Genomic DNA, 15528 nt, shown 5'->3' on the forward strand with positions numbered 1-15528 from the left:
TGATGAAATCTTGAACCTCTTTCAATTTATAGCAAGGCGCCACACAGATATTTGAGAATATTCTATACCGCTATCTTAGATAGCAAGTAGCTTCTACCGAATGTAAAAGCGTCCTCATCTGCAGAGATACACAAATATTTACAAGAAAATGAAACTAAGAAAACTATGTCGTATAAATTTTATGTTTCTGACAATTTTCTAAACCACCACCAGTTCATTGTTGCCATCAACGATATCACTTTTTCCTTTAAAACAAAGGAGGCATCTCCTTATCAAATGATTTGTAAACTTCGGATTTCCTGCTGGAGCCGAAACGTCAGATCGTAAGATTTTGGAAGAATGACGCGGTACCAATATCCAAGAACTTTCTTACATCACCGACAACCATCACGAAAGGCTACGTTTTTCAGTCTTTCTGCTGTTTATTGTTCCTTGTTGTAGGAGTACCTTTCCGAAGCGTGTATCCTGACTCTACCAGTTTGCTTCAATAGCAAAATAGGTTTTCTCGTGGTCGGCCTCTCTCTCTCTCTCTCTCTCTCTCTCTCTCTCTCTCTCTCTCTCTCTGTGTGTGTGTGTGTGTGTGTGTGTGTGTGTGTGTGTGTGTGTGTGTGTGTGTGTGTGTGTGTGTGTGTGTTTTCTCCTGACTATTGGGGATGTCTTTCGTTCGATTCCCGGTGACATTCAAAGGTTCCTGGGTTAGGAATGTGTAGAACAGGGTTCACTCATCCTAGCGAGGAGAAAAGACAAGGTGTTAGAGTATTTGAATCGACACTGACTCGAAAGCAGTGGCAAATGGGAAGGTAATCAGACGGTATTAGCGTCGCATTTCAATTTAACTAGTTTTACCACCTGCAAATCTTAAAACTATGTTCACCGTAAAGAAGACTGGGTGGTAAATGCGATAACTGATCTAACCTTTAACTGAATCTGTACACCGGTTTAACTTCTTCCAACCTCCCGCTTTGGCATTAATCAAATGGAGTTTATAGTGATGGTCTGTAATTTACGGCACTCTCTAAATGACGGTGAGTTGTTACTTGTACGGGACACTAGTAATTTTATAAACGACCTGGTGTTGCCTTGTAGCATGCGAGTGCGAATGATGCAAACTTTAGTCTCTCAATAGCTCTATATTTCATTAGAAGATGCATATGCGGGGCATGTATCTTCTGAGACAACACAAATACAAAATGAATCAAGTGTCGTGTACCCCTTCAGTCCAAAAAGTTTAGAAAATTGGTTAATAAAAAGACACAAAAGTTAAAATAGTAGTTGTAGTCTTTGAGGCTTTCCGCACAGTCTCTCCCCACTAGGTTACAACGCACAGAAGGTTCGTACAATCATGTGACACTGCCAGAAAAGTCGTTTTTTGGATATTGTTCAACTCACGCGTCACGTTAGACTGAATATCGGGTACGTCGTTAAAGCGTTGATTTTTCATTTGAACTTTTGCATTTTGACGTAGATCCTTCTCGATATCGACCAGTTTCGCCATCCCTGATGATTTTTTTGCAGAAAATAATTGTTCGCGTTCTGCATATCAATCAAACCGCAATATGCGTTCTCGCGTCGTTTGTTAGTGTGTCAAGGTGTGTGGTCTTTTCACAGACTCTTCTTCAAAACATTCTGAAGAATGATTTAGAGACGTTCAGTTCGATGGTACATTGCGATTTGTGACAAATCGACGTTGACACACTGCCTACTCACAACTAACTGGTCTAATGCCAGCCGGCGCGGTAGCTCAGCGTGTTCGGTCAGAGGGTTAGCTGCCCTCTGTAATAAAAAAACTGAGTTCATCGATCAACAACGAACTTAAACGGATGTCTTACGACGTCCGCCCCGAGCAGATATAACGAACAAAAGCGAACAAAACGAGATTTAAAAAAAAATGCCCATCTGTTGTTCAGGGTTGTTGATTCAAGATGCTATCGTAGTTGCTGCGCTGGCGTCTCTTGGACGGAACTTTTTGAACTGGGGTGTACTCCACCGTTCAGACGGTGAGCTTGAAATCGTACCTTGCTCAATGTAAACTGAAATATTGGGAAACATTTATTTTCATGGGCGACCATATATTAGCTAGTGACACACACCTGTCCGAATAGAAAAGTGGTCGGGGACAGACTTCAGTATCGGGTTGGTTCGTGACTTATCGGTCACTCCCCGCACATCGTTGTATTATCGTTATTTTTCCGCGAAACGGTGACGTCGTTAGTTTGCAAGAAAGAACACCACAACTCTATCGTGGCACAGCTGGCGTTAAAAGGCGCTATCAGTTACGATGCAGACGCTTGCAACGCACAGCTGCGACTGTTCTGCCAGAGCCAGAACGACCGGGCCTGCTATGAGTAAACATTATTTTGTCCCTAAGCTTCTACTCGACCCGGTGACTATGTTCCTTGTTAAGGAGGTAGCTTACTGCACGCAGTCACTCCATATAGTTCGAAATTCGCTTCATTTACCTTGTTCAGTTTTCGGACGTAGTCACATCCATTTTCGGAAGTGGGACATCTGTTTATGCAATGCAGACAGAAATCCAGGCGTTGAATCCTCTCCTCCTTTGCAATATCTTAATGCTGTTATCACCAGCCTGAAGACTGGTTTGGTGCAGCTTTCTGCACTACTCTCTCCTGTGCAAGCCGCATCGTCTCTTCATTACTATTGAAATCTATATCAATTTGAACTCCCTTCTTTTAGTCAAGTTATGCCATAAATTTTCCTTTATCCCTTTACCTATTAAGTAGGCCTACAACTTCATCAGTTGTACCCATCTGATTTTCAGTTTACTTCTGTTGTACCGCATTTCAAAAGCTTCTATTCTTATTGTCGTCCACGTTACACTTCGTACAATGCTGCACTCCAGGCAAATAGCTTCAGAAAAAGCTTCCTGGCACTTAAATACAAATTTATCTTTTTCAGAGACGTTTTCTCGCTATTTCCAGTCTCTTTTTCTCTCTGCTTCAGCCATCGTCATTTGTTTTAATGCCCACGTGCAAAACTCTACTTTCAGTGCCTCATGTCCTAATCTATTTCCGGAAGCGTTTCGTGATTTAATTCGACTACATTCCGAAACCCTTGTTTTACTTGTTTTTATTTGGTCATCTTGTGATCTCTCTTTCATGACACTACCCATTTCGTTTAATTGCTCTTCCTAGAACTTCAGTCTCTGACAGTATTATGTCATCAGCGAACTGCCAAGTTCTTATTTCTTCTCAGCACACTTTAACTAGTTTTCCAAATTTCTTCTTCGTTTCCTTCACAGTTAGGTCGCTGTCTCACATCCTTCACACCTACTGCTTCCCTTTAAAGTCCTTCAGCTGTTACCATCCAGTCTTATTTCTGTACTAATTGTACAATACCTTTTGCTCTTCCTGAATTTGAAAAGTGTGTCCTCCGTCAACATGCGGAAAGCCTGAATCAGGGTTCCTATTTGCTTCTATAACGTGACACGAAATGGATAGCTGTATGTGAAAACTTTCGGAACCTATCAAGAAAAATAAGTTGAATGTCATAATCTGGACAAGGCTTAGATTGGTGTAAACAGTGTCATCAGGTATACAGCTTGGCAAAATGAAGTGGCAGCTCTTCCAAACGCGACAGACACGTATAACCCAATGTGCTTCGAAACAATACAACGCCCTTAGAGGTCGTTGGGCTGGACATTGGTTCATGTCTCGCTTCGCACTCCCGAATTTGCATTTACCGGTTTTCCTGTGTTACTGGAGGATGGTGACATCTCCCGTAAGCTCACGGCCGGTGGTTTAAACACTCCTGGACCAATTGAGCTACCGCTCAGTTTCTAACGATTTCGCTGATTATTAGACATTTGAGTGAACAACAAAATTACATTTGCGTCACATTACTAGAATGTCGGCATACCTTACTTCGAGCCGAATGAATAACGGCTTTGTTCAGGTCTGTAATAAAACCAGGGATAATTCACCTTCGACATATGAGGTTTCATGTTAGCAACGAGCACCAACGGTGGACTAAGCCGTCCCTGTCCGATATATCGCTGCGAAAAACCAGCCAGCTTCCAAATTAAAAGCAAATAGCCGTTGTAGAGATAAGCTTTATCGACTGTTCTCGTCTATCGGTCTCGATATCATTTGCCAGTCTCGGTAAGATGCTGTCACTAAAAATAACTCACCACTGAATAGTACTCTGCCTTCGTTAGAAAACAGTGAAGAAGCTGTTAACTTATTTCCAAGAAGCATCGAAACTAAGTGTGAACAAGAAGCCGTAAACAGAAAATGTTGCGGATAACGACAGTGGCAACACGCTGGGTGCACGATCGGGAAGACTACTGTTTGAATACCGATCCCGACATCCAAATTTAAGTTTACCACGGTTTTCCTTATTCCCTTATGCGAATCCTGGTACATTTCTTTTGAGAGACCGGCCGATTTCCTTAGCGCCCCCCCCCCCCCCCCCCCGAGGTTGTGCTCAGTCTCTAATAACCACATCGTCGACTGGACAAACGACGGTCATAGTATATTTTTAACCTTGAGCGTCTCCCACCCTACGGAATTTCCAGATAACTTATGGGAATGCAGATGGATAATGTTCTTGACAACCGCCGATATTTTGGCAGTTTTCTTTATTTATCGTATGATGATACAGAGCTTGGATCAAATACATAATTTTAAGAGTATGCAGTGTAAGAAATGACAAGCAAAATAAAGGTACAGAATCAAATGTCCAAAGTAGTATGCTAAATTATGTACACATTAGACAAGTTATTAGATTTCTAAGTCCAATCTGTTGATCCAGTTGAGCCCTTCAGGTGATGCATGGTGGATGCCATTTATTGATCCCTCGAAGGCTCGTTTCGTGCATTTACCAACAATGTGATTTATTGTTGGCAGGGCAGCTCCACAGTCACAATCTGGAGATGTTGCCTAACCCCGTTTGTGCTTTAGAGATCCGCAGTTCCCTTGTCCTGTTCGGATGCGGTAGATGGTTCTCCAGTGGCGTCTGGGGAGTGTGAAACGTGGAACTCGCATCGAAGGCTTTTCAAGCAGATGACCGTTGAACACTGACGATTCTTCCCACTGACTTCTCCATACTTCGTTGATGTTGATGTTGATGTTAATGTCGGAGGCTTGAAGATGATGTGCAATTTGCCAAGGTGCTTTTCTTGACTTCAGGCGCTGATGTTCTGCTGTGTATAGGTAGTTGGGGGTTCTAAATGTTTCTCCAGATCTTCAGGAGAGCATCTGATCTTCGTAGAGCTAGAGGCTGGATGTTACTTCAAACTGGTAGCCATGCAGTTTGAGTGCTACTTGTGCAGCCTGTGATAAGTCGCATTGTCTGGCTGAGTTGCACATCTTGCTACAGTGAACACTGTTCATCCAAGTTGGGCAACAGTAATCAGCGACAGAGTATGATAGTGCCAAAGCAGTTGATCTTAGGGTTTGAGCACAGCAACCCCAGGAGGTACCAGCAAGCAATTTTGGCAGGTGAACACCCCATTTCTAAGCCTACACCTTTCTTGCCTTACGCAGGTAGTATTACCAACATGGTTGATCGTATTTTGGGGAAATATGGTATGAACTGCGTTTCTCGACCATCATCTGATATTAGCACAGCCTTGGGTCTACAAAGGATGATTTTGGTTTTTGCAGGGCGCGTGACTACCGTATCTCCTGCAGTTGTGCTATGTCCTACATCGCTCCTACCATTAGGACCGTGGAGGACCGGTCTACAGCGCGTCAGGCATGCTTGCAACAGTCGAGCAAGTATCTGACTCCAAGGCACACTGTCACGGTACTGGCCACCAACGGAATGTAGTAACACACACTATGGCGTGCACTTACATCTGCTGGGATTGTGATATTAAGGAAGTTGTTGAGATTGCACTAGAATGTGACCTTCTAAATAGAAAAGGAGGTTTTTGATCTTCGCACCTCTTTCCTCATAAAATAAGCGTTTTCTTATTTAATTTAAAGTGAGTAGTTTGAACGCTTTTGAGTACAGTGGTCTTCAAATTTAGCCATTCGGGTATTTATCTCAAACCCGTTGAGATTGTTTCTAATCTTACGTAATATTAGCTGCATTTGTACCGCTTCTCCCTGAAAATGTATTATTATATACATGCCTTTCACGAAACGATATTAGACATATAGTTCCATCATTAGGTTACATACCGATATTGACATAAATGTACACAGTTACACACTTCTTTGGATAATATTCGTTTCTACGTACGTGTGGTATGACATGAGATTCTGGAATTCTTCCATTCAAACTTCAAAGAGAAACGAATTTCAGCGTGACACCTGCTTTTCCCATGCGTAAACTGGTGGGACTTTGTCTTCTCTCCTGGATGCCTCCACTTCACACTGCCGTAACCGGACCGCGCTTGTGGGCTTTCTCTCTTCATTAGGCGCTGGGCTCCCGTCCGTAATTTCCAACGACGAGAAGTTTCACCACAGCCCAGCTGCTCTCTAACTACTTCCTGACATCTCGATCACGATTTTATAGGCTGAATCAAAATCGATCTCCTTACGTGATGCCACGTGCCGTACAGGTGAGCCACTTCCTGTTCGTACCCCTTCCCTTACACTCTTCCAATATTTTCCTTACAAACGAAATTGTAGCTTTCACATCAACTTTTTTCCTGTTTTTCCTGTGCTATTATGCAAAAAAGTTAATATTTTCAATTGTTATATTATGTAATATTTCTGAAGCGGACTGAAATACATTTTCTAGCTTGATTATTCCTAGAAAAATGATGATGATGATGATGATGATGATGATGATGATGATGATTGGTTTGTGGAGCTCTCACAGTTACTGGCGCCCACAGAGTCCCAATTTTTACACAGTCCAGTTTTTAGCCACTGTCACAGATGACGACGACGACGACGACGACGACGACGACGACAACACAAACACCCAGTCCCCGGGCAGAGGAAATCCCCAACCCGGCTGGGAATCGAACCCGTCACCCCGTCCTACAAAAATGATGCTAGTCTTTGGTAAATCTAGAACTAAAATGGGTATTTCCCTTCTAACAGCTAAAGACAGTGTCAAAGGTCTGTAATATTAAATGCAAATGCTTCCTCAAATACATAAGTAACTTTGAAATTTCAAGATGTAAGTCATTAATTTCGAGAGATCGTGGGTAATTATATTTATTACTACTGGTGAAGGCTTTTAACTGTTCCGCCTTAGCAGTCAGGATGTTCCTATCCCCGATATTATCTTCAAGTCACTTGCTATTCAAATCTGACATTAGATTAGCAAAATCGAAGCCACTGTAGATACATTGCCTCTTGGTTGCAAGGATTTTTCTGTCATTTAATATGATTAACACTGTTAACGTTCTGCGTAAATGAAAAATACTTTGCTGCATCGTGGTTCGGATTCTGGATGAAACAGTATTTCCTTTGGTCTACAATGACATACCCACCTCTACTGGCGTCATGACTAAGAAAGCATTGTATTGATCAGTTCTAGGAGCTGTCGACCACTTTTAGTTTCTATGGCTGACATACGTACGCAGATGCAGGAAGAAGTGGACTACTGTAATCTAGGCTTTGTAGGTAGCTACGTGAAGGCAGTAGGTCAGAGGAAGAGGCTATCAGACGAGAGCCATTAGCTATCTAGGGACTGCTCTCAAGCATTTCCCCTGTGACCTTCACGGTCAGTAATGGATACTCCTCAGATAACGACGAGTAACTCAAATACTTGTCCGAAATTGCAGATCTGCGTTAGTGTAAAATGTTGATAGTAGTGAGGAAAAAAACTAAAATATGTAGGTGAACATCATTTCAAGTACTTGGAACGCAAACTATTTATTTTTGCTTCTTTCTCGCATTGTTTAGATCGATGGGCGAATCAGAACTCCTGTAGGTAGCGAAGGAAAGCAGGAGCTATTATTTAATAATAAATTTAGTTGATAGCTCGTATCAGTCGTAGTTACTGCATTGGAGAAACTCAGCACTGTCGTTAGTATTTCTGCTCGGTTATAGCGATACTGTGGGCGTGATCAGGAAAATAAGTGACAGGAATTATGCGGATGGTATACTGACAATTCAAACAATAGAGGTCACGTAAAGGCTTCACCGACCAAAGAATCCAAATCAAACGACGGTTAATCGTTTACAAAGGCAAAAACTAGCAATGGATAAAGACCTGATATTAGTAGAATGCACTGAAGTTTTGAAATGAGGATTGGCACAGCTTTGTGGGCGGCATTGCTGGTCATTTAGTTTGTTGACGACCCTTTCTACTTCTAATGATTTTAGAATATTTTCCATATAATCTCCGTTCGCCATTTTTTCAACTTAAACTCTAGTTGATACAGACATAAATAGTTCCCATATTTATTCTGTGATTCCTATGCAACTAAGAGACTGTGTTCCCTAATATGGATTAGTCCCCAGTTTCAGATCTTTCTCATGTGTGTCAATATGTTTTATGTCCATTTAAAACATGAAGGTGCTATACACTTCGAAGTAAGACGTGGGTTGAAATCATTTCTTTCCCATCCTTCATCTTTTAATTTATGTGAAGGACACACAATCCACATTGAATATCCCGCATTTTAAAGTTTTAGTAATACAAGAGGACATGAAGCGTGAAGTTTATCGAAAAATTTAGCGCCATTCACATCATCTGACTCAGATTAATCGCTGGTTTTCTGTTCGTACTCAGCATGTACCTTTACGGTCTCGCTCTTCCAGAGGCAAATAAAATAATTCTTGATTTTTAAGCTCTATCCGTTCTGCGAATTCCGTAGCAACGTTATCGTTACTATATTCACGTTATTATATCTTACTTTCAAATTACATTTTGTGTTTGCCGTGTCTGACTACGCCAACTTGCATCACAAGCACGCTCAGACAGTCTCTGTAATCGGCAAATTAGGAAGAAATTGTAATGGTGAAAAATGTATATTCAGGCAAGAAATGTTGACACACACTGATATAATGGACCTGTTATGAGCCTTGTTAGATCGGTTGTTGTGCTTCTGGGTAAAGTCTTACGACAAACATTTTTTTTATTTTCGACGAGCGAATGCGCGGGGGGGAAAATATGAACACCGCTAAAACTCCACAACATATGAGCAATTAACGAATTACGCTGAAATTGTTTCGTAATAAGCTAAACAACTAGCAGTAAACTGGTGCAGGCAGATGGTCAGAATGCGAAAGGTCCATTGAAATACAGCAATACGCCTTCCAATGCATCCCTCACAGCTCGAGCAGATCCTCTAAAACAATGGTGTGTGACGAAGCGGACATATGCAAACGTTTCGTGCCTCAGTATACATCATACATTTAAGATTTCGTCCTGATTTTCTGAGGGAAGTGTGCGCATGTACTTAGTGTCCCAGAATTGTTGCGACAAACTTCAAAGGGTTGTAGAGAATGTCTTGAGGAGCAAATCAAGAATGGGAACCTGTGTCAGGAAACGTCATTAACGAGAGCGTCGAAGTTTCAGCGCCAGTTCCTGCCAATAGGCCGTCGCTTCGGCAGCAAATGTGACTTTGCACGCTGACTGACTATAGGCGGAACGTCTCGCGATGTTGTGTTGTTATTCAGTGATTTCCACGATTGCCAGTGGAGGAGATGGAGCTACCTGCTGCGTAGACAGGCCTTGTCTCCTATGAATGCAACGCTCTATTGCCGTGGTGGATGACTGTTTCGGGCACGGGTTTACATCTCCAGTTTTTGTCCTATATACCGAAAAACTTTTCGATTCGCCTGAAAGCCTCTGAAACCTCCATTCATAGGACAAAAGGTTTTTGAACGCAGCAGCTAGCTCCATCTTCTCCACTGACGATCGTGACAACCAAATGCGACCACGGAATAACAAACAACATTGCGAAAGGTTCTGTCTACAGGCCGTCGGTGTACAGTCACATTTACTGCCGAATGGGTGGCCTAATGGCAGGCGCCATGGAATGTAACTTCGACGCTGTGTAGCGTCGTTGGATGACGTTTCCGGATGCGGGGTTCCATCCTCGATTTCTTTCTCAAGACATCTTCTACAACCCCTCCACGTTTGTCGCTACATTTCTAGGACACCCTGTATCTATAAGCATGTATGTCTGTGGTTGAAATAGAATGATAGTGACAGTACGCAAAATGTAGTTTGAAGATAAGAGACAATAAACACAAACGAGAAACAGTAGCGATAACATTGTGTCCACATTCTGCACTACCGGCCATTAAAATAGCTACACCATGAAGATGACGTGCTACAGACGCGAAATTTAACCGACAGGAACAAGATGCTGTGATATGCAAATGATTAGCTTTTCAGAACATTCGTTCAAGGTTGGCGCCGGTGGCGACACCTACAACGTGCTGACATGAGGAAAGTTTCCAACCTATTTCTCATACACAAACAGCAGTTGACCGGCGTTGCCTGGTGAAACGTTGTTGTCATGCTTCGTGTAAGGAGGAGAAATGCGTACCATCACGTTTCCGACTTTAATAAAAGTCGGATTGTAGCCTATCGCGATTGCAGTTTATCGTATAGCGACATTGCTGCTCGCGTTGGTCGAGATCCAATGACTGTTAGCAGAATATGGAATCGGTGGGTTCAGGACGGTTTTACGGAACGCCGTGCTGGATCCCAACGACCTCGTATCACTAGCAGTCGAGATGACAGGCATCTTATCCGCATGGCTGTAACGGATCGTGCAGCCACGTCTCGATCGCTGAGTCAACAGATGGGGACGTTTGCAAGACAACCATCTGCACGAACAGTTCGACGTTTGCAGCAGCATTGACTAGCAGCTCAGAGACCATGGCTGCGGTTACCCTTGACGCTGCATCACAGACAGGAGCGCCTCCGAAGGTGTACTGAACGACGAACCTGGTTGCACGAATGGCAAAACGTCATTTTTCGGATGAATCCATGTTCTGTTTGCAGCATCATGATGGTCGCATCCATGTTTGGCGACATCGCAGTGATCGCACATGGGAAGCGTGTATTCATCGCCATAGTGGCATAACACCCGGCGTGATGGTATGGGGTGCCATTGGTTACACGTCTCGGTCACCTTTTGTTCGCATTGACGGCACTTCGAACAGTGGAACGACCTGTGGCTCTACCCTTCATTTGATCCCTGCGAAACCCTACATTTCAGCAGGATAATGCAGACCGCACGTTACAGGTCCTGTACGGGCCTTTCTGGATACAGAAAATGTTCGAATGCTGCCCTGGCCAGCACATTCTCCAGATCTCTCACCAATTGAAAACATCTGGTCAATGGTGGCCGAGCAACTGGCTCGTCACAATACGCCAGTCACTTCTCTTGATAAACTGTGGTATCGTGTTGAAGCTGCATGGGCAGCTGTACCTGTACACGCCATCCAAGCTCTGTTTGACCCAATGCCCATTCATATCAAGGCCGTTATTACGGGCAGAGGTGGTTGTTCTGGATACTGATTTCTCAAGATCTATGCACCCAAATTGCGTGAAAATGTAATAACATGTCAGTTCTAGCATAATATATTTGTCCAGTTTCTTCTTGGTGTAGCAATTTTACTGGCCGGTTGTGTAGATAGAGGAAGTAAACAAGCGGCTACTGATGGTGCCTCACCTGTGGTGAAATTTGTTTAGGAAGCGATGTGTACTGTGTTTTGGTAACGCTGTTAATTAAAGAAAGAGAAATTTGCTTATTCAGTTATTCCTCATAGCGGCGATATTAAAAACAGCGTTTTTGAACGTGTTTACTAGATACGCAAGATAACACCCGCAACGTGGTTCGAATCCCTCCTGATAGTGCGAACGAACAGTGTTTCTGCGAATTATGGGAAAGCAGGGAGTGGGGTGGATGCGAAGGCAGTGTGTGAACACGTAAGGAGTGCGTGCCGACCACGATGCTGGACAGCCGCGGGGCGGACAGCGATGCCGATGGGGGCGGAGGCAGCAGCGGGGGCGGCGGAGGCGGCAGCGGGGGCGGCCCGCGCTGCTCGGACGTGGCGGACAAGCTGCAGCAGCTGTTCGGCTGGCGGCAGACGTACAAGGTGCACAAGCGCCACCGCGGCCTCTCCCACCGGCAGCAGCTCACCGCCACCATCAGCGCGCCGGCAAACTCCACGGTGAGTGACAAACCTCACCGTGACTGCACATCACCATTCACTCCATATTCATCATATCCTAATGTTATCCCTAAAGGCAAACACCATATTTGTCAGTCTAGCTAGCTGTGAAAGGATCTTTGAGGGGTACTACAGTAGGTGTTCCCCAAGGGTTTGTACGTGGGGTGGAATCCAAAATTTTCAGGACTGGTGCTGCCATCTGGAAAGTAGTAGTGGATCTTTGCAGCGCTAGGTGGCGAGACCTGCATATCTGATGAGTCAGTGTACGGAGTGGCATTCAGCTGGGAGGACGTGTAGCGTGTCCACAGCGTTTTCCGTAATACTCTGTGTTTGGTGTGTGGCGATTTTACGATGGATCGGCGAACAGAACAGCGCGTGTGTATCAAATTCTGTGCGAATCTCGGGAAAAGTGCTACGGATACCCTTGCAATGATTCAACAAGTGTTTGGGGGACAGAGCATGAGCCGTACGCTTGTGTTTGAGTGGCACTCTCGGTTCAGGCCGGCCGTACAGACGTCGAAGATGATGCTCACACTGGAAGGCCCGTTATCCGCACAACGCCAGACATTGTTGCCAAACTTCAACAGTTGGTTCGTACGGATCGACGTCGAACCATTCAAGACCTTGCGGATGAACTGGGTATTGGTTATGAGACATGTCAACGAATGTTGACTGATGAATTTGGCATGCATTTTGTCGCCGCAAAACTTGGACCAAGGATTTTGATTGCCGATCAGTAGGCACAGCGTGTTGAAGTGTGCACGGACCTTCGTCAGATCGCATCTGATGATCCAACCTTCTTGTCACGGGTTATCACCGGCGACGAGAGCTGGATTTACAGTTATGACCCAGAGACAAAGCAACAACCGTCCCAGTGGAAGAACCCGGGCTATGCAAGACCCAAAAAAGCGAAATAGGTGAAGAGCGAAGTGAGGAGCACGACCATCGTTTTCCTTGATACCAAGGGAATTGTGCGCAAAGAATTCGTCCTGCCCAACCAAGCAGTGAATTCCGCGTACTAATGTGACTTTTGCGACGGCTCCGTGAAAAGGAACGGCGACGACAGCCCGAACTTTGGCGTCAAGGGAAATGGCTGCTGCATCACGACAACGCGCCCTGTCACACATCCTTGCTCACCAGGAACTTTTTGGCAAAAAAACATGGCGGTTCTACCCCACCCACCATACTGGACAGATTTGGCACCTTGCTATTTCGCGCTATTCCTAAAACTGAAACTCAAGTTTAAAGGCTGTCGGTTCGACACTCTAAAGAGGATTCAAGAAGCATCGCTGGCGGTGATAAACACCCTCAAAGAACAGGACTTCCAGAAAACTTTTGACCAGTGGCAGAAGCGCTGGGACCGGTGTGTACGTGCGGATAGGAACTACTTCGAAGATGATGGTGACCATAAGTCCAAAGGTAAGGTTTTCAACAGATGGCAGCACCGGTCCCGAAAATTTTGGATAGCACCTCGTGTACAGGATGAGTCTTCTACGGAGTTAACAGCGAAAGTTTAGAGACATTTGAGATACTAAAACAGTCTTCTCTGTAACTAATTGAACGCTAGTGGAGGACACTTAAGCTGTAAAGAGAGTCCTTTTTGACTCTATTTACTCTCTGATAAAAAAAGGGGTTTGGCAAGCACAAAGTTAAACAGTAGAAACTCTTACAGTGTGAGGGCGGGCATTATCTTCCTGAAACAAGACCAGGATGGCTTGCTACGAAGGGCAACCAAATGGGACGTAGAACAGCATCGACGTACCGCTGTGTTGTTACTATGCCGCCGGAGACTACCAGGGATCCATGTTATGAACTGAAAGGACACCATAAGCCATCACTCCTCGTTGTTGGGCAGTATGACTGCCGACAGTCAGGTTGATATCCCACCACTGTGCGGGGCGTTTCTAGACACGTCTTGTGCCTGGAATCTCATTGACTGAAGAAGAATTGTCTGCAGTGATGACCGGCGCAGCTGTACGTCGATGATATTCTACGCCATCCTGGGCTTACATCTCAGCAATACAGTGCCCGCCTGCACACGACGAGAATTTCCACTGCTTGGTTGTACTTGCCAAACTGTACCTTGGCCATCAAGGTCGCCGAATCTCTCCTCAATTGAGAACGTTTGGGGCAGCGTGGGCACGGCAATCCAATTATCTCGGGATTTTGGCGATCTAACGCTCCAATTGGACAGAATTTAGCAGGATATTCCTCAGGACGACATCCAACAACCTCTATCACTCAGTGCGGAGCCGAATAACTCCTTGCACAAGAGCTAGATGTAGACTAACGCACCTTTTACTTCTCCAATTTTGAAGCTGTTTCACTTGAATAAATCATCCAATTTTTCTGGACTGGTAATAATTTATTTTGGCCGGCATGTACATCGTATTTACGGATTTCCGTCCCATTCAGATAATTGCTTCGTGGTGCGTCTTTTTTTTTCTTTCTTTTTTAGAGTGTATTTTCCCAACTGTTGGCGACTGGGTTCGCTGAATGTTTTGGGCGGCCCGAAAAAAAGTCTTCCTAGGTGGGAGACATTTTCTTCTTGACAGCAGCGCTGTGTTCTGGAAATCTCTTTGCTGAATTCACTAGCAACTGAACTCTCCTTAGTCGGGATAGTTTTCAGTTTGCGATGAACTGTACCTATTAAGGGTATAGTGCCTCGAAGAACGCTCCAAATGTTTGTTGTATTCTCTTAAAAGATTATTATTTTCTCTCTTTTGTCTTCCGTTAGTCGATTATTAGTATGTTCTTAATGGATAACGTTCATCTCTGTGACTAAATAAGTGTTTAACTACTAAAAGCTTCTCACTTTTATTATCGAAGGGCCCTCACTGACAATTTTGTGTAGCCCTTTCTTCACGTTCGATAGTGCAGTGCTCGTGTTCTGATTACGATGCAAAGTTCCTCTGGACATGCATACATCGTAATCAGAATAACACAGGCACTGCACTGTTGTATTTCTCTGCCGATCCCAGGCAAGCGACTTTAAAGTACAATGTCTGACCTGTACGGGAATATACGTAATGGCTGTACGAGTGAAGGTCGTACACGCATGGTTCACGACATATGGAGGTTTGGGTCTGACCGTGAGTCGTGCACGGATAGCCAAAAGGTAAGGCGACTGCTCGCGATAAGCGGGAAATCCGGGTTCGAGTCCCGGTCAGGCACAAATTTTTACTGTCGTCATTCCATTCTACAGCTGATGGTTGTGATTATTCGCAACTACGAATACATTTAATGTATATCTTCTCATATGTGCCGCAATAGAACAGCATTTGGAGGTCCTGAACACTGCAGGATCTCCTATTATGGCCACTGTTTGCACCTTCAACGGCGCTTTTTTAAACAAGTATGTACTGCGTGTGTTTACTGTTGGGTCCAATGCTCCATTCTTGGAATTTCTTTCAGCGCTATTTCTCTGACGCTAATCGTACAGAAGTTGTCTATTTAGGCTTGT

At 44.2% G+C, this 15528-nt stretch overlaps 1 protein-coding gene across 1 annotated transcript in view; it reads left to right on the forward strand.

Annotated features, from left to right (window-relative positions):
• The window catches only part of LOC124789029 (partitioning defective 3 homolog), a 285751-nt gene that overhangs the window by 50276 nt on the left and 219947 nt on the right, over positions 1-15528 (forward strand). The window contains exon 2 of the mRNA XM_047256316.1: positions 11701-12065. Coding sequence (XP_047112272.1) covers positions 11844-12065 — 222 coding nt within the window. The 5' untranslated portion in view covers positions 11701-11843. The remainder of the gene's footprint in view (positions 1-11700; positions 12066-15528) is intronic.

Source organism: Schistocerca piceifrons, chromosome 3, assembly GCF_021461385.2.
Source record: "Schistocerca piceifrons isolate TAMUIC-IGC-003096 chromosome 3, iqSchPice1.1, whole genome shotgun sequence".
In the NCBI taxonomy this organism is placed as follows: domain Eukaryota; kingdom Metazoa; phylum Arthropoda; class Insecta; order Orthoptera; family Acrididae; genus Schistocerca; species Schistocerca piceifrons.